General features: G+C 45.0%; 4 protein-coding genes across 9 annotated transcripts in view; 2 read left to right on the plus strand and 2 right to left on the minus strand.

Moving 5' to 3' along the window:
• The first annotated feature begins 30 nt into the window (after nucleotides 1-30).
• prrg1 (proline rich Gla (G-carboxyglutamic acid) 1) lies at nucleotides 31-5,693 on the plus strand. 2 transcript variants are annotated; one of them, XM_080877786.1, is made up of 4 exons: nucleotides 31-984; nucleotides 1,064-1,104; nucleotides 1,818-1,978; nucleotides 3,580-5,693. In XM_080877786.1, exons 2-4 carry the CDS (start codon nucleotides 1,095-1,097, stop codon nucleotides 4,039-4,041), a joined length of 633 nt encoding a protein of 210 aa, XP_080733912.1. In that variant the 5' UTR covers nucleotides 31-984; nucleotides 1,064-1,094; the 3' UTR covers nucleotides 4,042-5,693. The 2 variants fall into 2 exon arrangements, with proteins under 2 accessions (XP_080733912.1, XP_080733911.1); XM_080877785.1 differs by having other exon boundaries at nucleotides 352-457.
• Nucleotides 5,694-6,056: 363 nt separating this feature from the next.
• cpox (coproporphyrinogen oxidase) lies at nucleotides 6,057-12,550 on the minus strand. The gene is made up of 7 exons (XM_080877784.1): nucleotides 11,879-12,550; nucleotides 11,625-11,768; nucleotides 11,436-11,546; nucleotides 11,190-11,331; nucleotides 10,142-10,360; nucleotides 6,737-6,841; nucleotides 6,057-6,639 (listed from the first exon to the last, which is right to left on the minus strand). The coding sequence occupies exons 1-7, from the start codon at nucleotides 12,423-12,425 to the stop codon at nucleotides 6,555-6,557; spliced, it is 1,353 nt and encodes a 450-aa protein (XP_080733910.1). The 5' UTR covers nucleotides 12,426-12,550; the 3' UTR covers nucleotides 6,057-6,554.
• Nucleotides 12,551-15,475: 2,925 nt separating this feature from the next.
• Nucleotides 15,476-20,130, plus strand: ccdc181 (coiled-coil domain containing 181). Of its 2 annotated transcripts, none has more exons than XM_080878960.1 (6): nucleotides 15,476-15,667; nucleotides 17,051-17,166; nucleotides 17,532-18,545; nucleotides 18,630-18,776; nucleotides 18,945-19,105; nucleotides 19,409-20,130. In XM_080878960.1, the coding sequence occupies exons 2-6, from the start codon at nucleotides 17,062-17,064 to the stop codon at nucleotides 19,578-19,580; spliced, it is 1,599 nt and encodes a 532-aa protein (XP_080735086.1). In that variant the 5' UTR covers nucleotides 15,476-15,667; nucleotides 17,051-17,061; the 3' UTR covers nucleotides 19,581-20,130. The 2 variants fall into 2 exon arrangements, with proteins under 2 accessions (XP_080735086.1, XP_080735085.1); XM_080878959.1 differs by having other exon boundaries at nucleotides 15,477-15,667; nucleotides 18,630-18,797.
• Nucleotides 20,131-20,897: 767 nt separating this feature from the next.
• The window catches only part of p3h2 (prolyl 3-hydroxylase 2), a 45,207-nt gene continuing 38,870 nt past the window's right edge, over nucleotides 20,898-27,234 (minus strand). For 2 of the 4 annotated variants that reach the window (XM_080878956.1, XM_080878955.1), the window contains 11 exons: nucleotides 26,575-26,730; nucleotides 25,855-25,944; nucleotides 25,473-25,513; nucleotides 25,042-25,133; nucleotides 24,811-24,938; nucleotides 24,627-24,722; nucleotides 24,336-24,486; nucleotides 23,222-23,339; nucleotides 23,060-23,135; nucleotides 22,394-22,534; nucleotides 20,898-21,895 (listed from right to left, as the gene is read on the minus strand). In XM_080878956.1, coding sequence (XP_080735082.1) covers nucleotides 21,803-21,895; nucleotides 22,394-22,534; nucleotides 23,060-23,135; nucleotides 23,222-23,339; nucleotides 24,336-24,486; nucleotides 24,627-24,722; nucleotides 24,811-24,938; nucleotides 25,042-25,133; nucleotides 25,473-25,513; nucleotides 25,855-25,944; nucleotides 26,575-26,730 — 1,182 coding nt within the window. In that variant the 3' untranslated portion in view covers nucleotides 20,898-21,802. The remainder of the gene's footprint in view (nucleotides 21,896-22,393; nucleotides 22,535-23,059; nucleotides 23,136-23,221; nucleotides 23,340-24,335; nucleotides 24,487-24,626; nucleotides 24,723-24,810; nucleotides 24,939-25,041; nucleotides 25,134-25,472; nucleotides 25,514-25,854; nucleotides 25,945-26,574; nucleotides 26,731-27,234) is intronic. The other 2 variants (XM_080878958.1, XM_080878957.1) reach the window with 1 other exon arrangement.

Raw genomic sequence — 27,234 nt, forward strand, 5'->3', positions numbered from 1 at the left:
TAAATGTTTTACCTAAAACTACGAATATTTCCTCTTTATTTTCTTTTATTTTATTTGAGCTAGTTTTCCAAGTTCACAAAATAGTTTCATTATTTTTCATTATTCTTTATGTTTTTTGTCACATACGATTTTAGCTTCGTTTAATTAACCTTGCGGAGGATGGAGAAAGCAAGAACTGCCGCCTTTCATCGATGACCTTTGATTTTTATTGGGTGGCCTATTTGTGAACTAACTTGCATAATTAGATTATTGGTTACATTTATGTATCTTTAGTTATTTTTTCCACATTTACCTGCTATTCTTCGTGCTAACGGCGGTGTGTCTCTTTAACTCGGGGCAGTTCGTGAAGCCGCGATACCAAACAGACCTTGTGCGCCTGCGCAGTTTGTACAACAAATCTTTCGGGCAGCGGAAGAGACGAACGGTCGCTAATGCGCATATTTGGGGACGAAAAAAGGTAAGTCGCAGCGATAGGCGTTGTGTTTGCAGCAACACGCGGTTTCGAGAAGCAGTGAAGCCCGTAGCGTTTGGCGGGACTCTCTCCCGGGAAGTCTTTGTTTGGATCCTGTGTTGATGGCCAGATTGAATTTAAAGGTGAAGGCTCCGTGAGCCCACTAATCGACCTGCCAGGACACTAACCCGCTCAGCCACACACCACCGAAGCTAACCTAACCCGATAGAGACCGTTAGCACAGCGCCGTGTCCCCGGTGGCTGTTTGGGGCGGAGGCGCTTTGTGATGGATGATTGTGCTGATGGTCATCTATTTTTGGATCCGTGCGGAGCGCTGGACGGCAGCCGCCATTGGTCGCTGTCACTTCAGCCACGGATGTCTCGTGGTCATGGCGTAACGACGCCCTTTACCGTGTCCCTGTTAGAAAACGTCGGTCTGTGTGAGAACAGCAGAGATGTGGTGCCTGAGAAGGAGCTTGGAAACCGTGCTGCTCATCTTTAAGTAGGACCAAAGGAAGGGTGTAGCTGCTGAGGTGGAAGTTCTTGTTAACTGTCATCTTACTCCATCAGCAGGTTCAAACTGAAGCTTAATGCCTGTTTGCTTTTCTGCAGATAAACCCCCCCAAACAGACCCGCGGGAATCATGGGGAGTGGTAAGTTTACCCACAAGCAGAGACGGAAACACGGATTCCTCTTTTTCCTACTCTCGCTTGTTTTTCCTGTTCCATTGTGTTGATTTTCCTCATTGTCCATGCTACTAAACCACTGCAGTGCCCCCCCTTGTTGACACAGTAACAATTCCCATTCTGTCCGGGGGGAAATTCCTGTTTGGATTTTGCTCTTTGTCCTTTTTTCTGCTTTTAAGCCTTTTGCTGATCCCATTCCCGAAGTTATGAGTCAGACAGCCGTTACTTGTTAATTTGGGCATGTTGTGGCATCTGACTGTTTCCTTGGGGGAGTTTATGTTTATATTCTGGGTGTGAGAAACAGAGAGCCACCTTGTCTCTTCAAGTCCGTTCTTCCAGTTTCTTTTATTTGGCAGAGGGACGGATGCCTAAATCAAAGGAGCTTTTGTCTTTATGTAGAAATGTGGGCACTGACCAGCGCTCGGCTCGGCTGCCTTTGTTTCAGTCCCCACCTCGCTCCTCTCCCCATTTTCCTCATTATTCTTTTCCCAGCATCTCTTTCCTTTTTGCCGCCCTTTCAATGCCGTCTAAATTCCTCCCCCATGCTGTTCTGCTTGCTGACTCGCCCTCACTTTCCTGTCATCTTCATTCCTTTCCTGTCTCTGCTTGTTGATTAATGCATTTTTTTCTTTCCCCTACTCGCTCCTGTCTTTGCTTCCTCCCTCCTCCACTCGTTTCAGTGTTCCTGCCAGCAGAAGCGGCCCACTCGGTCCTGCGGAGGCTGCGCAGGGCCAACTTTTTTCTGGAGGAAATAAAGCAGGGTAACATCCAGAGGGAGTGTCGGGAGGAGACCTGCACCTATGAGGAGGCCCGGGAAGCTTTTGAGAACGAAGAGAAGACGGTGAGAGGATGAGGAGGCGTGTCGCATCACACAGTGCACATCAGAACTCCAACATGAACCACGCGTCGTTTTTCTTTAACAGGAAATCATTTCCCATTGGGGCACATTTGTGGAGTGCTGGAAATAAACAGCTTAAAGTTTTCCTGATTCTTATAGATGAGGACAAAATTATTAGCCCACCTATGAAATTTAAAGTCTTTCCCGGGTGCTTCTTCAACAGAGCATGTTTGTGCACAATAACAGAACTGTTTCAGATTAGTTTGACCGGGGTCAGTATTATTCGCCCTTCTGGAAAAATAGACCTTTTTATCGTGCCACCGCACAAAGCACTGCTGGGAAATGATGTGATTTAACTTGGTAATGCTCAGAGCTTCTAGAATCAGGATAAAACTGAAGGTTATTTTCCTATTTTCACTCAGTATAAAAACTTCAGCGAGGGTCTGAGCTATCAGTTGAGAAAGCATACAGAGTTTCCAGAGTAGAAAGCAGAGACAATGCTTATGTTTGGAGAGAGAAGTGAGAGGTGTACAACCAAAGAGCGCTGGCGCCACAGTGAAACACGGGGGTGGGAGTATTATGCCGTGGGAATGCTTCAGCCCACTTTAAACAGAGAGTCTCAGGATGGAAGGAATCGCGAAGAAAGAAGGAAATAATAATAATAATAATAATGGATACTTTATTGATCCCCATGGGGAAATTACTTGTTTTTCTCTGCATTTGACCCATTCACTCAGTGAAGCAGTGGGCAGCCCACTAAGCAGGTGCCCGGGGAGCAGTGTGTAGGGACGGTACCTTGCTCAGGGGTACCTCAGGGTAGCCGTTAAGTGGATTCGAACCGCCGACCTTCTGATCATGGGGCGACCACTTTACCTACTGAGCTATCCCTTGAACTTGAAAGGAAGCTTTAGAAAGAAAACCTCAGGCAACCAGCAGCAAATCTGGGTCCTAATGTCTTCCAACACGACAACAACCCAAAACATGCCTGGTGAAGAACAGCTGGTCTGCACGGAGCCCTGACACCAGTGCCAGTCTGTGGGGGGGCCTGAAGATCTAGGCCAAGGTGATCAAGTCTGGAGGATCTTGGGAGATTCACTGAAGAAGACACGTGTTAGCATTGGGGAGCTAATCATTTTGACCCTGGTAGTAAAATAACATGATCATCCAAAAAACTAGGATGTTTGGATAATTGAAACTGCTCGCCCTTTTTAAAAGCACTTGGGAAACTTGAAACATGAAAACATGGCTTCCACTGCAGCTAAATCCCACAGGTCAGCATCACCGGTGGAGAGTAACCCACGCCAGCCGCTCTAACTACAAGTGATATTTTGTGGCGTTCATGTGTCCAGCAGTGAAATCCTGTGCCGAGAGCGGAACGAGGGTGTTTGTCAGAAAGTGATTGCGATCAGCAGGAAGAACAGCCCAGTGCAGCATTGTGTGGAGGCTGGAGCTAGGTCATGTGTGCGCTCACGTGGTCTCTTTTTGTTTGTTTGGGTGCTGTTGTCGGTTTCCTTGCGTTGCAGTAATGTGGATAAAAAGCGCTTGCAGTGGGGGGGGTGCACGTTTGGGCTGTTTTATTGACAGTGTGGATGTTCTGTGTGCAGAGGCAGTTCTGGGAAGAATATGTGCGTGAAAGCAGTCCGCCTGGAGGCCTGGAGGCGGCGGTGGGCGGGATCCACTCGCTCTACCTGATTGTGCCGCTGCTGCTGGTCGTGGTCATCATCGCCGGCGTCGCAATCACTGTGTGGCGCTGCCACTCCCGCAAACGCTCACAGCGCAGCCCCAGCATGGGACTCTCGCATCACAACAACGTCTTGTCAGTGGTCTCTATGGACCACTGGGGGAGGGAATACCACGGTGACCAATCAGAACTCAGCATCCACAGCAGCCCAGCGTATCCAGGCTCAGAGTTTACGTCAGGGCGCGGAAGCGCCGGCGACCCGCCGCCATCTTACGAAGAGGCTGTGGGCCACACGGACGTCCAAATAGAGACTGAGCCGCCCCCACAGTATGAGGACATAGTCAACAGCAGTTCTGTTAGTGTCAGTGGGGGCCAAGGGAAGTGAACGTGTTTTTAACCAGCAGCCTAACAAAAGCCCTAACACACACTAAGACTTATTGTTTAGCAGTGCTACTGCTGTGGTTTCACCAGCCCCCCCCTGCAATCCAACACACACGACAGAAACACTAATAACTGTTTGGTCAGTGGACTAATGCAATCATCAGTGCTGGAACAGAAGTTGCACTAACCGTTGAAGGAACGAGTGATGGTGCAATACCACGCTGCTGCTTCTCCTCACGCTGTGTCACAGCTACAGATTCACAAACAGGGTTTGTATCACAGGTGTGAGACCAATGCTTTAGTGGCGCTCGGTACCGACTGATGCCAGTTTGAGACCCGAGTGGGCGGCGTCACATCATTTGTTTTTCATCTTTGAATACGTCCTTGTCAAAAATACTTCATCCACAAGTTTGTGGTTGTACATTTGCCGTGTGTGACTCGATCATAAGTGAACATAATGCAGACTTTTGAGAAAGGACATTATTCACCAGCCGGTCTCTCGTGGTGGGCCGGGAGCCTGCATGTGGCTCCAATGAGGGTTTTACCTGTAAACAGTAAACAGATGTCAAGGCATAATATATATTTTTTTATTTAACCAGGAAGATCCCACTGAGATTAAAAACCTCTTTTTCAAGGGAAACCTGGCCAAGATAGGCAGCAGCAAGTGTCTCCCAGTTACAGAAATGACTCAGTTAATATGCCTTAAACCACGAGGTGACACGCCAAACCAAAGCATTGGTCCATCTTTAGTAAACACAAAGGGTTAAGGGAAGGAGGGCAGTTATGCGTCATTACCTGCTTATATTTCGGTAACGCCTGTAGTTCATGCTGTCCTCGTGAGGTTAGAGGTGTCTCCGTACTGTCTAATTTGATTTAATGGTCAGGACTCACTGGCCCATGAACACTAGTGGGGCCTCTGACAGCTGCTTTAACTGTGGAACGCCCTCCTTCCCAAACGGACCTCCTGGATGTGAAGCTGCAGCTGTGCTACAGTTACTGACTTGCACATAAATGTGGGGCAGAAAGCAGCAGAGACGGGTTGTCAGGGGAAGCTTCTGTATTTACAGTCACCGTGGATAAAGTCTATGTTTAGCATGAGTAATGTATCTATGTAACTGTGTATCTGTGTGCAAACATTACGGGGAGGCATTTTTTAAAGCTTAAAGGCCAGTGACTGCACCGGTGCTGATGTAACCGTAGTACAGTCGGTTGTGAATAATGAAGGGGCGAAGCTCAGAATGAGCTGTTTCATGGAAAGTAGGACAGTCTGTTTCACGTTTGCTGTGTCACTCAGCAGTAACAATGACGTTGTAATCCTCAGAGTGCTCGGTCTATATGAAACGCTGCTGCTGCTGCATACACTCTAAAGCCAAATATGTCGTCACTAATGCTGATCACTGTCACGCAGCAGAGCACTGAACGTTTGCAGCGTGACCTTTGAGCCTCAGCACTCGCTGCGACACTGAGCTGACTCGTGCTGGTAGAGGTAGCAATTTTGGTTCGGCCACTTGTTGTACTGTTACTTAACCGAACCCTGTTTTTACAAAGCCTTATCGAGGAAAAACACGTTACATAACACTAAAAGTAAGGAGCTTGTTATAAATCTTTCACTTGTGCAAAAGCTTGAATTAATTTGTAATAAAATATTTAAAACTCGCTGCATGAATCTTTCAGCGTCTCGAGAACATGTTCAGTTTGTTTGGGTGAGCACTTGTTGCCCCCCCCGCACTGTTACCATCATCACTCACAAAGGGACAAATTATTCATCGCCTGGTGGTTTTCCAGGCGCTCACAAAGTGAGATTCTTACCAAGGATACAGATGTATCCAGTGTGAGCTTCACTTTATTTTAAAGGAACAGAAGAAACTGTAGATAAGACAGATTCTTGTTTCCACCTGGCCTGTGACTCACATTCGTCCTCTGTGGGTCAGAGATTGTTTACTGCTGTTCAAACAAACCATAAAGTGATTCATTAACCACAAATCAAAGACCAGCACAAAGTGAATGGGCCTCAGCAGAGAGTGGCGAATATCCATTTATTCATTTTGTGGCAGAAACAGTCATTGTGGACATTGAAACCAGCTTCTATTAACATTAGATGGCAGAGCTGACACAGTGGCTCAGTTTGTCCTTTTCAGGTGTTTGTTGAAAGCGAGCAGAGGACGGCTTTAACAGCTTTGAGCAGAGCGAGCCACATTTAGCTGGTCATAGAACAAAACACACACGTTTAAAGGAGCACAACGGAAGTGCAGCTGACCTGAAAAGGAGGTCGCCCATTAAGTCACATTATTTGGTCTTGCAGTAAGCAATGGCACCAAGCTCATGAACTGAGTTTGACATTATTCAGGGTCCGTTTTACCACGGCTCATTTGACAAAATGAAAAAGCTCTTCAGACATCTACAGCGCAGCTCCATATTATAAAAGCAGGGTTAAATGTTGCCCAGCTGGTCGATCAGCCAGCTTTATAAAATAGATGTTTTTGTCCATACTGACGTCCAAACCCGGGGGCGCTCCGGTCACACCCAGTCTTTGGGGTTTCGTAACGCATCCAGCATCTCAGCCTCCCGGGTGCCTTTGGCAGGCTCGTGCATGTACTCCCACCTGAGGATGACGAGTGATTCTGTTACCACGCGACGCGGGCAGCCTGCTGTTGACACAAGCGAGGTGCAAACAGTGCTTTGAAGAGGCAGCAGCTTACCTTGCGGTGAGTGGGAGGGACATGAGGATGCTCTCGATTCTTGAGCCGGGCGTGGCCAGGCCAAACTTCACTCCCCTGTCGTACACCAGGTTAAACTCCACATACCTGCAGAGCAACACATCCTCACTGTAGGCTCAAAACTTCCTGTTCATTGTTTAAGGTGATCAGGTGCTGTATGAAAACACATAAGAACAAACCAAGGCAGCCCATGCTCTGGGTTTACTTTCACAGGAATAATATTGTAATGCGTATTTATTCATTTTGTTTTCTTTGTTACTGTGACAGGTTTGTGGTAGAGATGGCACGATACCACTTTTTAATGTCCGATACCGATATCATAAATTTGGATATCTGCCGATACCGACATGAATCCGATAGTGTTTTAATCAGTACGACTGTTTTATTAATATCTTGCTGCATTTTATACAAGTTCATACTCAAGTTTAAAAAAACAAACACTAAAGCTGTTCTGTTGAACCTGTGTGTAAAAACTATTTCATAGTTCAGCAACACTGATCAATCTAATAAACGTAAACCTGCTCCATCCTCCCTATTCTGGTATTTTAAAGAGTACTTAGCAGAAATATTAAGCAACCTGACTAATAGGGTTGAAAACGCCCCACAAAAAATAAATAACTAGGGAACCACCCCCACCCTCCGCTTCGTGATGCTTAATCGACGTAATCAACTTTCATTTCATGTGTGTAAAAGAAAATTCACAGAAATCAATTATTTTTCAAGAAATATTAAACAGATTCAACATCTTCCTTCAACAGATTTGCAGACTGCACAGATGGTACCTTCCCAAAGGAAAAAGTACTATAGCTTACTAGGGTATATTAGACTTAACAGTTACTACACTCAACAAAAATATAAACGCAACACCTTTGTTACTGCTCCCATTCCCCATGGGATGGACGTAGAGACCTAAAATTCATTCCAGATACACAATATAACCATCCCTCCCAAACAGTGGTCACAAATCAGTCCAAATGTGTGGTAGTGGGCACATCTGCTATATTGAGATAATCCATCCCACCTCACAGGTGTGCCACATCAGGATGCTGATCTGACATCATGAGTAGTGCACAGGTGTACCTCAGACTGCCCACAACAAAAGGCCACCCTGGAATGTGCAGTTTTTTGCGCTGTTGGGGGTCTGGGGACCCAGAACCAGTCAGTATCTGGTGTGACCACCATTTGCCTCATGCAGTGCAACACATCGTCGCATGGAGTCTATCAGATTGTCAATTGTGGCCTGTGGAATGTTGGTCCACTCCACTTCAATGGCTGTGCGAGGTTGTTGGATATTCGTGGGAACTGGTACACGCTGTCGTATACGCCGGTCAAGCACATCCCGAACATGCTCAATGGGTGACATGTCCGGTGAGTATGCTGGCCATGCAAGAACTGGGACATTCTCAGCTGCCATCTGCCCTGAACAATGTGAACCATGATTCATCCGTGAAGCGCACACCTCTCCAACGTGCCAGACGCCATCGAATGTGAGCATTTGCCCACACAAGTCTGTTACGGCGACGAGCTGGAGTCAGGTCAAGACCCCGATGAGGACGACGGGCATGCAGTTGAGCGTCCCTGAGACGGTTTCAGACAGTTTGTGCAGAAATTGTTTGGTTGTGCAAACCAATTGTTCCAGCAGCTGTCTGGGTGGCTGGTCTCAGACGATCTTGGAGGTGAACCTGCTGGATGTGGAGGTCCTGGGCTGGTGTGGTTACACGAGGTCTGCAGTTGTGAGGCCGGTTGGATGTGCTGCCATATTCTCTGAAACGCCTGTGGAGACGGCTTATGGTTGAGAAATGAACATTCAATGCACGGGCGACAGATCTGGTTGACATTCCTGCTGTCAGCATGCCAATTGCACGCTCCCTCATTGCTTGTGGCATCTGTGGCATTTTGCTGTGAGACAAAACTGCACATTCCAGGGTGGCCTTTTGTTGTGGGCAGTCTGAGGTACACCTGTGCACTACTCATGATGTCAGATCAGCATCCTGATGTGGCACACCTGTGAGGTGGGATGGATTATCTCAATATGGCAGATGTGCCCACTACCACACATTTGGACTGATTTGTGACCACTGTTTGGGAGGGATGGTTATATTGTGTATCTGGAATGAATTTTAGGTCTCTACATCCATCCCATGGGGAATGGGAGCAGTAACAAAGGTGTTGCGTTTATATTTTTGTTGAGTGTATATACAGTAATGGACTTCTATACATCAGATTAAAACTTTGGGTGTAAGATTCAGATAATTATTTATTAAAAGCTCGACATTTTAAATGAGAATAAGAAAGAAAAGTATGTCTTTGTGCCCCTTTTCCCTGTTCATGCCCTATCGGCCCCCCTGGCTAAACTTTGCTAGATCCGCCCCTTTGCTTTACTTCTCTGGGATAACTTCCTCGGAGATGAAATGCCGGGTTGGTAGCGAGGCAGCAAATGCTGAACCAGACTGCCGACAGGCCTCGCACGCCACAGCCGCTCTGTCACGTGACGCATACTGCCCCGACGTGCGAAAGTTATGAGCTGAATTACGTCATGTCACAAGTTTTGTGAGGTGCTTTCTGTATGTGTCAACACATACCACACTGAGCTAATCTGAACAGTCTAATCACTCTACTGGTTTCCAGCTTGCTATGTACTTCCCTCTCAAACTCGCCCTTTAAGTCAGTCTCTGTGTTGTTAGCGACTCCCTGCCAGGATCCACTCCAGCTTCAGACCACACTGCAGTCATTAAGTAGCTCAATCACACAAGTGAAGGAAGACTAAACCTGAGACTGGCAGTCACTGCAAGTGTGTGGCCTGAAAAACAGGACGGACTGACTTGGATCAGCTGGTCTGTGAACCCTTTATAATTTTGTGTTTATTTGAGCTCAAATATTCTTAAAGGAAAATCTGAATAAAAATAATATCAAACTTTGATGTTTTACTTGTGGTAGAAAATGAGCAAAGGTGCAAAAATAAGTGAAGCTTTGTTTCGGTGTCTAGTGTGGATCCCTCCTGCAGCAGTAACTGTAACTAAAGCTTTGTGTCGATCCGACCTGTAGCTTCTTCCTCTGCAAAGCACAGCATCACCTCTGGGACGTCTGCGTTTCCTTGCATGACGTGCTCACTGCAGGTTCTTCTGCAACATTTCTGCGTGTCAGGACGCTCACTCTGACTTCAAAACGGTCCCTTTAGTCTTCTTCGACTCCTCTATGATACAAAGACTTGTGTGTTTAAGGTCACTGTGTTGATGTGTGAATTTTATTATTTGTGCAAAATCCAAGACGAGCATGAACAGCTCTTTGTTGAAGACCTCAGAAGTCTTGTTTGTAGACTTCCACAAAGATCTGAAAATCAAACTGATCAGATGGGTTCTCTCTTATTTACCGTTTGGTGCTACTCACCGGCCTCGTCGAACCTGCTGCCAGTCCTTCTCCTCATCAGAAAAAGAGTCATTGAGATGTTTGTACACGATGGGCAGATAGCAGGGCACCACCGTGCGGGCGCAGCTCTTGACGAAGCTGAACACTTCCTCCTGATTCGGGGAGTCCAGGTCGTCAAAGAAGATTCCTCCTATACCGCGGGTCTCTCCTCTGTGGCGGACGTAGAAGTACCTGTCACACCTGGGCAACATGCAGTAACATATACTGAGACAGAAGCAGGGCCAAATAAATATCCAAATATATGACATACGACAAATGAAGTCTGAAAGACAGATTTGCCTGTATGTTGATATCAGTATTTATAATGACCGAGTAATGAAAATTTAGAAAGTAAAATAAAACGTTTAAAAAAAAGAGAAAATGTCCTCTCAACCACGTTATGAGCAGTGATGTTCCAGTTTGTCCACCAGAGGGAGCTCTGCAACTTCTCTGTTGCTTGGACCACCACAAACACACCAACTCAGCAGATTCAACAAAACAGCAGTAATATCTTAGTGAGGATTAAAAATAAATATGAATTGTGTTTATGTTCCATTTTTCCTGAGAGAAAAAGAAAAATATCGGCCAATATATCAGACTTTTAAATCATCAAACGTCAGTATAGGTATCAAAGCTCCAAATGGGCTCTAAATGAATTAACAGCAAGTCGACTGAAAGCATGTCTGTAGAGACAGTAAACTGTGCTACATTTAGTGGATGAGAGGGGTGCCAATCGTCTCTGTAACAGGAAAGGCATATTTATGAAAACATCACATTATTCCTTAAATGTAAAACTTTACCTCATACAGCAAACATCAGATAAACCACACCCATCATTTCCCACTGAAGTCAATCCCTGACTAACGTCTTGCTTCAACGGTTTTTCTGCAACTGCAGATTTTAGGCAAAGACTTCCTCTTATCATAACTCCACAGTGGGGATACACCCAGTGCAAATCCACACACAGCGTACGTGCTGAAGGACGCACGTGCAAGTGCAGGGGACGAGCGTGGGGCTAACCAAACCGTACCATTTCTTAAAGTCGGGGTAGTGCTGTGGGTGGTGCTTGTCACAGGCCTCCTTCAGGGTTTTGTGGAAATGAAAGGCATCCTCCTTATCTATATACACCGGGGTCAGGTCTGTGCCTCCACCGAACCACCACTGCTTAGTGCCTAGAACAAGGAAGAAGGAAACAAGGGTTATCATTCACTCCACACTCAGCTGTGTCACTGACACTGAGAGCCAACTGCTGATGTGATGAAGGCCTAATGCTTACCATCTTCCTCCTCAATCTCAAAGTATCTGTAGTTGAAGTGCACAGTGGGAATATGGGGGTTTTTGGGGTGAATAACGGAGCTTACTCCCATGGCAACAAATGGCAGTTTACCTGGGAAAAATAAAGATACCAATATTAAAGTTTAAACCGCTGTGTTCAAGAACACAAATCGCAGTAGTCAAAACTCACCATCTTTCCCTTTGAGGACCTTTCCTCTGCTCCTCATCTGCTTCGCCGCCTCCTCTGTCAGGTTCCCAAACACCACCGACACATTAACACCCGCCTTCTCAAACACCTTTCCGTCCTGCATCACACAGCTGATGCCTCCACCACCTGACACAGACACAGTCTGTTTACTTTTGGTTCTTCTTTAAGCAAATATAATCATGTTACACTCTGTTACGCTGTACGTGGATATTTTATGTCAGGCAGAAGCGCCTCACCTTCCTTCCTCTTCCACCGGTCAACCCTGAACGTCCCACCGTCCACTTTCTCCAGGGCTTTGCAGAAGTCGGCCTGAGTCTCCATGATCAGCATCTCCATCTTCGTACGCATCTCGTCCTTGTTCCCCTGCAGCACACTAATGTCAGTCACCGGCGGAGACATGAAGCCCCGGCACCTCTGAAGAATGTCCGCTTCTTCCCCCGTCTCTTCCCTCGTTGCCATCTCTGCGCGCTGGAAGTGGTCAGTGTTAGCTAGAAACCCCGCTACGGCCGCCGCCGCTGTTACTGCTGCGGCTCCGCTGAGCGCCAGGGCTCCCCTCCTGGTATTCCCGGACCTGCCTGCGGTCCCATGGGACATGAACCTCACGCCGGTACCCCTCGAAAACCATCTCGTTCCCGGAAGCAAAGGCACTGACCGACTGTGAGTGGAGGCTAGCCGCGAAACGGACTCTCCGGCACTAGCGAGCCTCTTTAACGGAGAAGTTAAACATCGTCTCGCGGCGCTGTGAGCCGTTTTGTTCACCGAGTAAAAGACGATGGTGGCCATCTGTGGACAAGACACGATTCTCTGTCCGTGTGTCCGGCCTGTCACTGTGTTCTCACCACCAACTTAAAACTGTGTCAGAAGTTTCACCTACGTGATATCAGGCATGTCTTAGATGAAGGGGCGTGGTTTGTCAAAGGAGATAAACGCAACATGGGAAATGTCGTTCTCCATTATCGCGGTGCGGGGCTCAGAATGATGCATGCCTACACAAAACTCCAAGACCCAGAGTTCAGTGCGCCACACAAACGTTGCATTCAAAGACTTCAAAGACTTCTCTGTTTGGGGAGGCATTTAAGGACCTCTGTTTCTCATACGATTGTTCATAACATTGATTGATTTTTTAGACTTCTGCGGGAAATCTTCGTCTTAACTTCGACGACGTAACCGGAAACCCCATTTAACCCTAACGCTGCAACCTCCTACAGCTTTCAGGTCATTGCGGGCTACATGTTACATATCCTGGGAGGTGCACATCCGGTTACATGGAAGTTTATCGGGGAGCGTTAAAAGGAGTTTGTGCTTACTTCATAAGTTATGACTTAGAATTGCAGCAGAAGTGTAAATCAGGCATTACTCTTTATCAGTGAGTCGAAATATAAAACAAGCTGATTCCCTAGCTTGGGGTGTCAAACATAGGGCCCAAGGGCCAGAATAGGCCCACCACAAACTCCAGTATGGCCCACTGGATGTCTTTGGAAAATGTGATGGGAGGCAGTTTGGACTTCTAACTGTGCTTTCATAAGTTTAACAGCTTTTTCTACTGACAAACACCACCATGGCCATTCAAACTACACCAAAGTAATTAAGAAAAAGATGGGGAAAAACATTTTTTGGACCATCTACTATAGAAATATTTATATATATTTATAATTATTTCTTTATTTTAAAAGTGGATGCTTCTGAAAATTAGCAAAAACTTTGTGTTTAATAATTACAGCACCACCTGGCCAATGAGCTACCAGAACTTTCTGTAATTGAGTAATTTCTTACAATTTAAGCCCAGAGAGCCATGCTGATAGCATCATTTGTTTATCGTGTGCAAAAAAGACATATTGTTCAAATAGCACTTCTTTTTCTTATATTAGGATAAATGCAGGAATAAATGTGTTGTTAAACATTTTCACACTGACAGAAGTTTCACTGCTCCTACAAACATAAGATCAAACTGATTTAAAACTATTACAAATCTCTGCTCTGGATCCCCGCTTTTCTTATCAAGAAAAAGAAAAAAGTATAACAAGTAATGATTAAATTTTTTTCATCCATCTAAACTGGTTTGATCGTCCTGGCATTGTGCGTACAGACTCCCTATCATATCTTCTTCTTCAGTATTTTTTAATTATAACGTGTCTGGTTTTACACAACATTTCTGGATGTAAAATCCCCAGGCTCTATGGCTTCCCTTCTTATACATTTTTATCATTATCTGTAACAACGAAAGAGTTTCGGATTAGTGTAAAGTTTGTGTTCAGGGTTTTGACACACTGAGCTGCACTGTTGGAGGTGGTCAGTTCTGTGGAGCTTCAGTGTTTCTCCGCACTTAAAGAAGAGGCAGTTGGGAGTAAACGGGAAAAGAAAGGGTCTGACAGTGACACAGGAAAGGTAGAAAGGTAATAAAGAGGGTGGGGGCAATAAAGAAAAAACAGGGGTTATGAGGAGGTGGACAGATAAGAGGTAAAGAGATGGGATGGATGAAGGCTGGGGTAGATGGAAAAATGTTAGGGGAAGGGTGGAGACAAGGCAGAGGCATGGGGAAGATAAAGGAAGGTAATAAATAAAATAAAATACATATTCAAAGTGGGAATACGGTGATGACGACGATTATGATTAAAATATAGTCATACAGGGTGTAACAGTAACAGAGAGATAAACATATCTGTATTTATAAATGACATACTGGGTAATGATGTATAAATGATGAATTAAACACTTACTAATACCTTACTAATGCTTAATACTGTGACATTATTATTAAGTATATATATCCAGTTGCTAGCTTGATAAAATCGAGCTCTCTTGCTGCAAAGAGGCAGAAACTTGTACCCACGTAGTGTGCACTGTTGCTGATTCTAATCATCCACGAGTGTTTTTTTTATTGACTCATACATAAAGAAATACGAAATTTACTTTTGAAAAGTAAACACATCATATAATGTGTTCGTTTTTATAAAGTCCTGAATCATTCACCAGCATCTGCAGCATTGCTGCCACAACACTTCCTGCTGAAGGCTCCTTTCAGTTGTTTCATTTTTGAGAAACATCTTTGCAAAGGTTCACCCTTTAATCACAAGGCTTGTTATAAACAAATGAGAGCATGCAAAAGTATAACTTCCAAGTTTTTTAAACTACTTTGGGGTGAAAGTCTAGAGTTACTTACTTTAACCGGTGCTAACCATTTACACTGATGTGTTGTACACATACTTCTTATCAGAGAGGTGGTTGGAGATAAATGACTTCCTTGTAAATTTTCTCTTTTCTCTGCCCTCTTGACACTTTTTAATCTTTCATCTGTTGCCTGATTTTGTTTTACTTGCCTGCCTTTTTTATTCTTTAATAAAACCCAAACTTAAATAAAAAAAATGTCACGACGTATAAAATGCAAATAAAAACGTAATGCAAAGACTCGCGAATCTCACAAACCCAAGTTTTATTCAGAACATAACACAGAAAACATATCAGTGTTTAAACTCTTCGTATTCTGGTTTTGTTTACATTTTACACGTCGTCCTGACATTTTTGGAATTGGTTTGTTTTTTTATTCTCACCGTAGATAAAGAGGCAATCTTCTAAGTGCAGCCTATCCGGGCTCAAATGTGCGCTTTAGTTTTGTTTAGTCATAAAAATGTGCAATAATGGAAAGACTCGCACAAAAGGACCCAGTTTATCTATAGTGCTTTAAATTTAATCGACCTCAGCCTGGAGGAACAGATAACTCATTTAATAACTTTACTTTATTAAATATTTACGGCCTTTTAACACCCCCTGGCTTTTCCCTCATGTTTACGCTGTGTTCATGGAGATTTTCTTTTTTGTGAATGCGTTTAGCAGGTGGCGTGCGCATGCGCATGTGTAAAGCGTGTTGCTGGTCTCTATGACGACGTGTCTATTAAACCTTTTAGGGGCCGTGGAGAGGCTTGAAGCAGATTATGTGCACAGGTGTTGCTCCACAGGCCGGCGGGGACTACGCAGGCCAGTTAGACGGTCGATTTGTTGTTTTACTGAAACAGGAAGAGCTGCTGCTGGTGAGTTTAACATCACTGTTGTCACATTTTACACTGCTGCTTTAAAACCGATCGATGTAATCCGACTGGGTCCAGTCTGCTCTCAGCCTGCCCTCTATACGCTATAAAGCGATTGAAACAAATAAAGTAAAAGCTAAAGACGACTCGACTCTGTTTCTGTGTTTTAAGCTGCCTGGTGGAAGCGGCTGTGACCCAAACACACATGCACTGAATCAAAAGCGCGTATAAATCTATAGATGTTAGCAAGTGAGGGATATTATATAGGTATTAAAGCCAAAAAGAATTGTAGATTTTGACAGCTATTCAACTTTGATCTAATACATGAGATGGGCACAAAGCCCTGCTACAGATTTATACCTAACATATAAATGAACCCACTTAAAAGTGGCTGTGATGGAGTTTTTACCATAACATGGCAAATACAGGTGCTCACAAACGCTGCAACACAGAAATATATTTCTTTTGGATTGTCTGTTGTTAGTTTTCTTAAAGCACAGGCCCGCTGTGAATAACGCCGGTCTGCCTCTATGTGCTGATCTTTGCATTATTCTTTATACTTAATGTTAACGAGCTGTTAGTGGTGCCCAGGTCGTTGGACATCAGCCATCATTGGCTGGATGTCATGTTCCTACACTTGGGTAAATAAGGTTATCTGTGCTGATATGTACCTCCTTTGTTTTCTGACCTTTACTGTTATATTTCGGCATAAAATAAACAGCACATATTATAGAGGGACACTGGATTTATTCAGGTTTCTGTGTGATCACCACAAATAATGTATTTAATGAGGAAGACTATGATTATGCACTTTTTGTCTCATGTATTAAGCACCAGTCAAGAAATCATCCAACCTGTTGGTGGCAGCCTCTCTGTGATTAAACACTACAAGAGAAACCCGAGAACACAACCAGCAGATAAAAACAATATAACAACACAATCCACACAAATGCAGCATCATAAACAGCAGGTCAGATACTAAGATTTAAATCAAGGGAAATTTAAGCCTCAAGTTTGAGAACAATGCACGTTTTACTCTACAGGAAAGATGCTCACCGTGTAATCCCAGATGTATCCTGCAGGGTGCTTTCTGCACTGTGATCTGTACTTATTAGACTTCAGTGAATAATATAAAACAGCTACTTTTCTCTTGAAGCCAAGTCACCCTCTCACAGAAAACAGTGAGCAGAAAATAATCATCAGTGATTTTAAACCTGAGGTGTGGTTGGGCTGCACAGGTGATCTCCACGGTCTACAGCGATGATCGCATCGTCACTGTGCTGTCTCAGGCTTGACTTCACTTTCTTTGGGTGCTACAGTGTGAGTGTGTGCAGGGAGAAAAACTTTTATAAGCATTACGTCACATCCTTCCGTCCCCTCTTTCAGTTCGGTGGTAGATGATGAGCGAAACAGTTTGCACAAAGACTCAGGAGGAGTACGAGGACGACTTTGAGAAAGATCTGGACTGGCTGATCAGTGAGGAAGGCCGGAGCGGGGACCAGGTAGGTCTGACATTACATCTCCTGCATCTCGTCTTTCTAATCTTTCTTTCCTTTTTAGCATGCAGTATATATCTGAATGCTGCTCTACTTGCTGCAGGCTGAATGAGGTGTGTATACCTGAGCCTGCTCTGTGAAAGTGTGACAGCGAGCAGTGTTGAGTTACCAGACCTGGCACACCGAGTTTGGATGTGAAACCTATGCTGCTGAAATGCAGCGGCATACTTTCACTGTTCCACTGCTGGATGTAATATTGATGAGCAAAATAAAACATACCTGTTATCTGTTGCTCAGTATTGATGTTGCACCTTCATTTATATGCAGACTTAATTAATGCATGCAAAGTACGTCTGTCTTATCCCCCACAGGGCTCTGACTATGAGGACATAGAGGCAGACATTGACAAAGAACTGGAGGAGGGTGAGAAACGACAGGGAATGAAAGGAAAGGAGAATAACTACAAGGAAACAAAGCGAGACAACAAAACAGAGCAACTGGAAGAAGATGAAGAGAGGTGGCCATCTCCCATGGAACCATTGGAGTATGACTCAGACAGGGACAGTCCCAGTAAGTCATCACCTACAGCCCCACCTCCTCCAGGGATGGATGACCAAACAGACGAGGAGAAGAAGTACATCCTCGAGAAGATCCAGCAGGCTAACCGGGAGCTGCAGGATCAGGAAGTGCCAGATATGACACGACGGAGGCGGTTGCATTTTAAAGAGACATTGGTGGACCTGGTGGTGCCTCCGCTGCAGTTTGAGAGAGATGGCAGCAGCGATGAAGTAAAGGGGAAAAATGGGAGCAAGGAAAGAGCTGAGGATGCACCGGCAGATACTGAAGTGTCGGGAAAGCTGTCCGAGCTAAAGATTTCACCTCGCAATGAAAGCAGGAGTTCTGAAGGAGGTTCTGGCAGGGCTGGGGAGAGCAGCGAGGGAGGCCAGGGGATGAAGGAGGGCAGAGTCCTTGTGGAGAAGGACGGGAAGTTTGACCTGGTCAGCCTGAAAGAGGTGGAGAGTCAAGCCCTTTTCCCTCCTTTAGCGAACAACTTCAGTGACAGTTCACGCTCCTCGCCTCGTGTTCAGGAGCAAAATGTAAACTCTGTTAAGATCCACAGTTCCTCCTCTTCTCCTCGCCTTCGGGCTGCCTCCTCCTTGTTTCCACAGGCAATAGATCACCTTCGGGCCCCCAGACCTCCAGCACAACCAAAGAGCAGGCCTAGCTCAGCCAGCCAGAGTCAGAGAGGCAGTCAGAGGAAAAGCAGCAAGAGGCGGGTGCAGTCTGCCACGGAGACACCCAGCCAGGCCACGTACACCCTGACCCCACAGCAGAAAGAGCAGCTGCAGAAGATCCAGGAGAGGAAGCAGAGGCTGGCCAGAGAGGTAGGAAATGCAGCGAATTAGGTCATTTCAAAAAAAGGTCTGGCTATGGTTGCTACATTTCTTCACAGTTATTATGTTTCTCAGGCAGAACAGAGGAGGCGTGAGGAAGAAGAGCTGAAGAGGCAGGAGAACGAGCTGGCCTTCAAAGCCTGGCTGATTAGGAAGAAAGAGCAGCTTCAGGAGGAGAGAAGGATCCACAGAGCCCAGGAAATCGAGAGAATGAATTGTCAAGTATGGCCACACGGGGGCACAGTAAGCTCATAACACAGTCGCTACACGAGGACCACTTTTCCCCCCAACACTTTCCGTGTCTTAAACTTTGATGCAATACAAAGAAAGTGTCCGGTAAAAGTGACCCGACTGAGGATGGTAATACGCTGCTTCTGCGTCCCCCGTTAGAGAGACTCCAACCCGGACCCGGAGGAGGCCTTCAGGTCATGGCTTCAGAGGAAGCAGGAGCAGCAGCACAAGGAGAGGCAGCTGGTGGAGTTCAAGAGGCTGGAGGAGGACAGTGGGTACCTGTTACACAGCCGTGAGGAGTGCGACGAGGCTTTCAAACTGTACGTCTGCTTTTAAACTTCGTAACCTGCAGAAAGTTTCATATGATGACTTCCTGGCACACGTAAGAGTAGAGACAATCACGTCTGTCACTGCTTGTTTCTGCTCTAAGGTGAAGTTAAAGATTTACAGGTTGAATTTTGGTTCGTTGATTTATATCCTGTCAGGAGTAAAGTTACATTTAGACAATATTAATAATAAAAAGCAGGCTAATGATGCAGCCCTCATCTGGCTACAAAGGGCAAATATTCTGAAAGCGTGCTGGAAGTATCAGCTGACTGACAGATACCTTTTTCCTCCCTCAGGTGGCTGAAGCGAAAGCGGACGGAGAAGCGAGCGGAGCAGCAGGCGGCCCGAGAGCACTCCCGCAGGCTGGTGTTAGAGGAGCGGCGTGCGCGGCGCATGAGGGACTTGATGTGCACCGCCAGTGAAAGCAAACCGTTCAGAGTCACTGAACAGCTGGCCTACCGCTTCTGAGCCGAACCAACCCGGCACGCCGACCAAAGCCACATGTTACCTCTAATCAGGGTCCCCACAAACTCAAACTAAGGACTCGGGCTCGTTACAGAAAGCAGGTATAAACTCCCAAGTTTGTTAAACACGAGATGAGCGAAATCCAGGTTATTTGTTCCAGAAAGAGGGTTAACTGAAACTCTGACTCCCCCCGACACACTGTTTCATTTCCTCATTGATAGGGTTAATATCAAAGTGTGTAGCAGAATGCATTAACATGCACATGAAACCCCAGGTTTAGTTTAGTGGTGCATTTAACACGAGTGCTTTCAGAATCAACCAGCCTTGGATCATGGATGTGATCAGCACACACTGTAGATTTATTAACAACTCAAAATCTGTTGGCTACATGTTTGTAACATGCTGACTCTGTGGTCAGTAAGGCAGCTGTCTGCTAAATATCTCAATGACACTTTTCTGTCCACCTCTTTTCTTTTTTACGATAAATATGACTCAGTCCACTGGATGGGTAGGTGGATGGATGGATGGATGGATGGGTGGGTGGATGGATGGGTGGATGGATGGATGGGTGGATGGATGGGTGGGTGGATGGATGGATGGGTGGGTGGAGGGATGGATGGATGGATGGGTGGGTGGATGGATGGATGGATGGATGGGTAGGTGGATGGATGGATGGATGGATGGATGGGTGGATGGATGGGTGGGTGGATGGATGGATGGGTGGGTGGAGGGATGGATGGATGGATGGGTGGGTGGATGGCTGGGAAGATGGATGGATGGATGGCTGGATGGATGGGTAGATGGGTGGGTGGCTGGATGGATGAGTGGGTGGATGGATGGATGGGGGGATGGGTGGATGAATGGATTGGTGGGTGGGTGGATGGCTGTTTGGATGGATGGATGGGTAGATGGGTGGGTGGCTGGATTCCCTGCTATGGTGAATCATGATCAGTTCTGATCAGCGGGAAGCACAAGCTCAGAGTTTACTGACCCTGGTTTCTGTAGCAGGGCCCTGGTGGAGTTTCTTGTTCGTCATTTTTGAGCTCGAGTACATTTGTAAAAGTACCACAGTGACCTCTCCTCTGTAAATAACTGAATAACAGGAAATACAGGTGTGGCATGGTTTGAGTAAATGCTTGCACAAGTTGTGAGTATGGGCGGAGCTCCTGACAAAGTGCTGCGATGTAATCCTGAATAAAAATGACCTTTTTCCTATCGTCTGTCTTTTCTCTGAGAGTTTGGTTACATAAATACGTTTTCTGATAAATAGTATTGTTAGTTGCTATACGTAATTACACACAAAACAATAGGGACACAAAACACGTGAAATATTTTTACTTTATAGGCATGTACACATACATGTGTTCTTCAGCATTTCAGAATTAAACAGTAAAACATTTTGAACCCACGTAGAAAAGCCAAGTTACTCTTATTTATTTTTCTTCTCCACCTGATCTCCAGTGCACGACTCGACCGTTCTGGACCAACCACACAAAGTAATAAAAGACCGTTATTCAACACGTATTCCTTGAAACAGGAATAATTGGCATCTTTTATGAAAAAAAGTTTCTTATATTAAATGTAGCCAGCAGCTGTCATTACAAGACAAACACAATGAAAAACCAAACACACTCTGTCCTCGTGTCAGTGAGCATCTTAGGCAGTGTTGTGCAGTGATTTATTACAACTAATGAACTAAACTGACTAAAGATGTTTCCCGTTTCACTTAAATATTCAACAAGACACTAATTATTCAGATGAGTCTCATTTTAGACTGAGAAAACAACAGTGCACCGCATATTTAAAAATATATTACAGTCATAGAAATACAAACTAATAAAAAGGGATAATGTGCTTAATATCATACTTGCCTGTACCATTTGTGAAGACACAAGTTAATATATGAACATACAGTGAAAATGTTGGTGTTTAAGTCTGTTGACCAAAGCAGTGATACTTCACAGTTGAGTGAGATTACAGATACAAGCTGACGACATCGTGTCGTTCCAAACACACGGAGGCTGTGATTGGATCGAACGCCCAAGAACCAAAATGTAAACTCAAGGTTGAACGAGAAGCAGGAGGAAAAATCAAAATAACACAAAACGACATTGACCTTGCACTTCCAAAACAGTAGAAAAATAGAAATGTTCTGATCCAGAGGTCATTCAATAAATAACATATACAAGTGTTTGACTGAAGAAGGTGGCGCCATTCTGACGTTTCTACAACTCATCTTTGGGGTTGATGTTGAGACCTTGACCGAACACATGCTGCGTGTCCAGGGCCTGGACCACCTCGTCCGCCTGCAGTCGCTCCTGTAGCAGGAAACAGTTTGTCCAACACACTTATTAAACAGCACAAATTCGGTGAGATTTTTTTGTGTTTGTACATTTTTGGTTAAAACATTCTTCCTTTCCAAACGGTCCCAGTGATTTCTACCCGTATAACCAGTATCACACAGGATTACTTTTCATAATAAGTTGTTCTACTGTTGAGACTTTAATACAGCAGCATGTAATTAAGTACACAGTGATCACTGGCACATGACTCCTGCCTCTTAAGAGGTCCTGACATATCGACAGAACACCTGAACCTTTTCTTGATAGAACGACAACAAAGTGCACGAAACAAAGTGTCCAGCACTGAATCCTCTGACAGCGTCCTCCATTAGAAACTAAGGTAGTTTTTATTCTACCAACTGAGTAACAATGTGACACTGTTACAGTGTAACCAGTTACTTCTCTCAGTTTATTCTGCAAAGACGGTAACTAGACACTCCACCAGCAGATGTAGACAAAGAAGCTACGTTTTACCAGTTCTCTGTAGAGTGGGTTCAGGGTGAACCAGAGAGCCACAGCACACCTCTGTCCACTCGTAACGGCCTTCACGCCGTGTGGATTTTCCCCTCCTGATGAGAAACCTACCATTCTGCCACACTTTGGTTTCACTGATGCCTGAAGGGGACGACAGAAGGACAGATGTGAGGCTACGATGATCTTGTGATGTGAGCACAAAGCTGAAGATAAACCGTGACACTTAAAAATCATCAACTTCACACATTATTAGGATTTTAAAGTAAATATTATGTTCATGAGTTTTTGGGTTTCCAACGGTCCAGATCCTGCACACCATGCTGGGATATTCCAGCTTTCCAGCCATCAACTCTGTGAAACACCTTGTTGGTGCAAAAATACTCATGCTTGTCAGACTATGTTAGCATTTTAGACTCAGCTGAAAAAAAAAGGGCAACAATGTGTCCTTTGGCTGGTTTCAATTTAAAATGAGTTCCTTGCCAGGTTGTCTTTGAATGATTAATGTGTTAAATGGCTTAAACAAAAAAACATTCCTCTGAAAACTAGTGATAAAGCAGCCTGAAGAACTACTGCTCAAGAACATTTAACACGAACTTACAAGTAAACGTGTTTGGAAGCAAAACAAATAAAAGCTATGAAATCATCTTTGCTGGGCAAACTTCTCACCGTGACGGTTTTGGCATCCATTTCTGTAAATATGAACTCCCCTCCTTCAAAGTCGGCATTTAGATATAACAGTGCACTGAAACAAAGAAGGACATTGAAACAGGAACGTCTCACAGTATAAAACAAACCTCACAAACACTTTAGTCTGGATAAACCTCGTACCTGTAGTCTCTGTTTGTGTAAGCTGGAGGTTCCTTCCAGCACTCATTGGCATCAGGGTCCAACAAGCAGTTGTCAGCATGGATGGGATGGCTCAGGTCATTCCTGTGATCTTGCTGACCTAAGGGAAAAATGACAACACTGCTTTTCATGTGACGGTAAACGCAACAACCATCCATCTTCCTGGATATCCGGTCGTAAAGTCTGACGTCACTAGCCGTGTCTGGGCCTAAACTCCGCTGCAGGTCCATATATCAAACGATCACTGTGGCATTACTGAGAGTTGAAAAACTGTCTAAAGTCTTTCATCTTTAATAAAATGATCAGCGTTCTGCTCTACCAGGTGTAACAATTGAGTTTATCATCCAGGCATCCATGAAAACGGAATTTATGACATTTAACGGAGTTAGAAGTTAGCAGGGAGTTAGCTCGCTAGCTTCTATCTAAATACAGTATAGCATGTCCTGACTGTGGGGTTTTGGAAACAAATTAAAACGTACAGCTCTGCTATCACTTCCAGCATAAATGAAGACAGAAAACTAAACAGCAGTGACGTTTGTAGGGTTACTGAAGTTGGGCTAGCTGGTATATAATGATGTGCTACGTGACCGCTAGCGACACAGCTATGTTAGCATAATATAAACAAGCTAACTTTTTTTCCACTCGATAAAAGTTACCGTGAGTGTTCTCGGTGGTCAGGAACAAATGTAATCGCATGGCAGGATGCTGTAAAAGGACCAAACTTCAGCCAGAGAACAACTGAGATAATCCATCCACAATACGAGGTTAGTCATTCATATACTGCTGCATGGGCTGGGCTGTAGTTACATCCTAAGGTTTTAAAAACTGAGCTTAAATAAATGATTAGCGGTAATAAAAGCCGAGGGAGGTCAACAGCAATCACTGACTGTTTTAGGAGCTTTTTGAGATCAAATAGAAGAAAATACAAAACATTAAACATGTTAACAACACAAAAGCCATATTAAACGCAGACTACTTTAGGCCCGGAAGTAGGATTTGTCACGTCATCACTTAACGACCAGATTTGAAATCATTGGTGTGAAAGGCAGCATTTTATTTCCTTTACTAAACACTGGTTTTGGCATCAGCTGAAGACCTTTGATGGCTGTCCGGCACACCAGGTGTGTGTAGGAGAAGTGCAACGTGGAGTTTAGCACGAAATACGACTCGATGATTCGTCTCGCCCGCTCGCTGGTTTCGTAGAAGAGGCGAGCACTTCTCATTGGCACTCTGCCCTCAAAGCCGTGCTGGGAGGAGAGAGGGAAATTGTAAACGCCATCAGAGTGAAGGTAACCTAACAGTCCTGTTTACAGTTTATGAAGCTTGTCCTAACATTCATAACCAGACTGGAAATTAGAGACTTGTTTGTTTAGTGACCAGTGTTTACCTGCAGGGTTTTAAGCACACTGGCTCCTTCGAACTTCTCATTGGGAGTGTGAGGGGACATCCTGCCTTTGTAACCGTCTCCTGCCATCGTGACAGTCTTTAGGACAAGAATACAAAAACCACTTTAAATACAGTTTCACACACTGAGACAGAAACAAATGCACGATCTGTAAAACTGTCCTTACATGTGCCAGCTGTCTGAGCTCTGCACACTCTTCCTCAGATAAAACATGATCCAGCAGCACCCGCTGGGTCCCGTTCAAAGCCGCCGAGTTCTGCACCAGCTGCACGCCCTCGTACAACAAGGGGCCCCCTGCCCAGATCACAGCATGGGAAGAATGCAGACTGTTATCTCAGCCAGTGGTGGTCTTCATCCTTTTAGCTCCTCATTCTGCTGTGTTAGCACCAAACTTTACCTTCCTTGAGACTCTGCGGAGACGTGACGGTGACATTTTTCTTATGCGAGATGGGAACATACTCCATCCAGCCATCGGTGCCTGAGGGAACGCTGAATGTGGAGAGAACCTGGTGTGAAGATACCCACTCAGGAACAGCAGTACGAACATTTTCTGAATTTAAAGCTCACAACACAAATACTGGAACTGTGTTTAGCTTCGTAGACATCTCCACCTGCCTGGAGCTGGAACAAACCAGCGTGCCCTTTGAAGGTTTGACACACAGATTTAAAAACGTCCGTCTATAAAGCTGAGCGAGCGTGGCGAGGGCGAACCAGCACATGCCTTTAATCTAGAAACTTTGGATTTGTGAACTGAAGGCAGTTCATTACCAGACAAATATAATATAAACAAAAGGATGAATACACATCACGTTGTTTACAGTGTTTCACCTGTTTGAGTCATCTCTTCCACCTGTGCTCCTCCAGTAGTTCTGAAAGAAAAAGAGAAACTGTAAATGTGCATGTATTGTTACGTGTGGCGGCATGGCCAGCAGGTGGCGCTGTTAGCTGAGCAGATAGACGTGCAGCAGCCATGCCAGACACCTGTTACCCCTGCTTTGAATGAGCCAGCAGCAGCAGGGGCGCATTAAGGCTGCTACACACTCTGCAGGAGATCTGCTCTGCATCACAAACATACGGACTCACTTACCAACAACTGCTCGTTAAATTACAAACTAAATCTCCTTCATTTTTGGGGGAAAACAAAATTAAAGAACGTCGGTTTGTTATTAAGCGCTCAAAGGCTGCTCCAGGGTTTAATAGCATAACTTACCCCTTCTGTGAATTCTGCACCCATGATTTTGCTGCCAATCAGAAGGAGCTTTAGTTCCTGTTTGTGCCTCCTCAGGTACCATGCAGCTTTCTGTTGAACAAAAAAGGATTTATGGTGAACAGAGTAAAGGAAAATGTCATCTGCATTGTTTTTCTGCTCTCTGACAAACTCCACCTCTCTGAGGTTAAAACCCTGCTGTCGACTCACCTGATAACAACCAAACTAATTAGTTGCAAATTGTTTCTGTTTTAGTTCCACTTACTTTTCCAACCCTCGACTGCAGAGACACAACAACGGCATCAGATGGCAGCAAACAGTAAACATGTCTCACTTTAAACATTTGATTTATTTCTATGTTATAAATAATAAATAACGGTTTTATTTTGATCTCTCGTGCATAAAACACCTTCAGACAAAATTATTCATATTTTAATACGAGTCCTAGATAACTCAGAGGTCTGTCCATAATTTCTCCAAGCTCTAAAAGTCACAGGGTATTCCTCTTGTCCGTATGAAGGAAATGAGAATGAGACCGTGTTTCCTTTGGCTCTCTGCGCTTCAGTGCCAGGGCTAATGGTTGTGATGAACTCTGCTCATTTTCTCAGAGGGAAACTTTCCCTCCTCAGGGTAAAAAAAGAATAATATTGCAGTAACACAGAGAGCTGCTCTGCATTGAGGTGGATTGTATAAGATCTAAAGCTCCCACAGTGTCTCACACACTTCTGTGATTTTTTCCTCCTCCCGAGTGCCTAAGAAGCCAGACTCATCAGCGGGGAGGCGGTCGGACGTGGCACGGGACCCCGGACTCTGTAAACGAACTCTCCCCAAAAGAGGGAGAGGACGCAGAAGAAGAGAGTCTGCGGCCCAGAGACTCTTCTGTAAACGGATGGGGATGGAAAGACAATACACACACACACACACACACACACACACACACACACACACACACACACACACACACACACACACACACACACACAGTGTCTCTAATGAATAACAGGCTTTAGGAGAAAAGCTGTTTACTTGGAGCTGGACTGAGGCAGCGTTTCCCTCTTAAAGCAGCTGATCAGAGTTTAGGAAGAACAAACGCTCAGCGCACAAGTAGCTGATGAGCAGTAGTCAGCCTCTGCAGATTTCATTTTCACTAGCTTGCAGACATTTAGCCTTTAGTTACTCAGAATAACAATAAAAAAGATGGCAGGGGAAACTATGTTGCCGTAAACATTGCATGTCGATAGAGTGAAATGTGCCGAGTGCTGCCAGCTGGATGGAAAACGTACACGAGTGAAAAGCAAACTTGAAGAGGCAGCAGCTGCCAAGTGGCAAGTAGCTGCTTCATCCAAGACATACAGCAGGAGGGCCGCTGCCTCTCGTCTCCTC

The sequence above is a fragment of the Rhamphochromis sp. 'chilingali' genome (genome assembly GCF_963969265.1).
Source record: "Rhamphochromis sp. 'chilingali' genome assembly, chromosome: 3".
In the NCBI taxonomy this organism is placed as follows: Eukaryota; Metazoa; Chordata; class Actinopteri; order Cichliformes; family Cichlidae; genus Rhamphochromis; species Rhamphochromis sp. 'chilingali'.

Excerpts from the sequence above, each read along its gene's own strand:
- prrg1 (XM_080877786.1), top strand. Across the intron at positions 1,979-3,579 it reads TTGAGAACGAAGAGAAGACG|AGGCAGTTCTGGGAAGAATA; the intron begins GTGAGAGGATGA and ends TTCTGTGTGCAG.
- cpox (XM_080877784.1), bottom strand. The coding sequence starts at position 12,425 with ATGGCCACCATCGTCTTTTACTCGGTGAACAAAACGGCTCACAGCGCC. Across the intron at positions 11,769-11,878 it reads CCGGTGGAAGAGGAAGGAAG|GTGGTGGAGGCATCAGCTGT; the intron begins GTGAGGCGCTTC and ends TGTCTGTGTCAG. Across the intron at positions 11,332-11,435 it reads TGAGATTGAGGAGGAAGATG|GCACTAAGCAGTGGTGGTTC; the intron begins GTAAGCATTAGG and ends TCCTTGTTCTAG.
- ccdc181 (XM_080878959.1), top strand. The coding sequence starts at position 17,062 with ATGATGAGCGAAACAGTTTGCACAAAGACTCAGGAGGAGTACGAGGAC. Across the intron at positions 18,546-18,629 it reads AGCAGAGGCTGGCCAGAGAG|GCAGAACAGAGGAGGCGTGA; the intron begins GTAGGAAATGCA and ends TATGTTTCTCAG. Across the intron at positions 19,106-19,408 it reads TGCGACGAGGCTTTCAAACT|GTGGCTGAAGCGAAAGCGGA; the intron begins GTACGTCTGCTT and ends TTCCTCCCTCAG.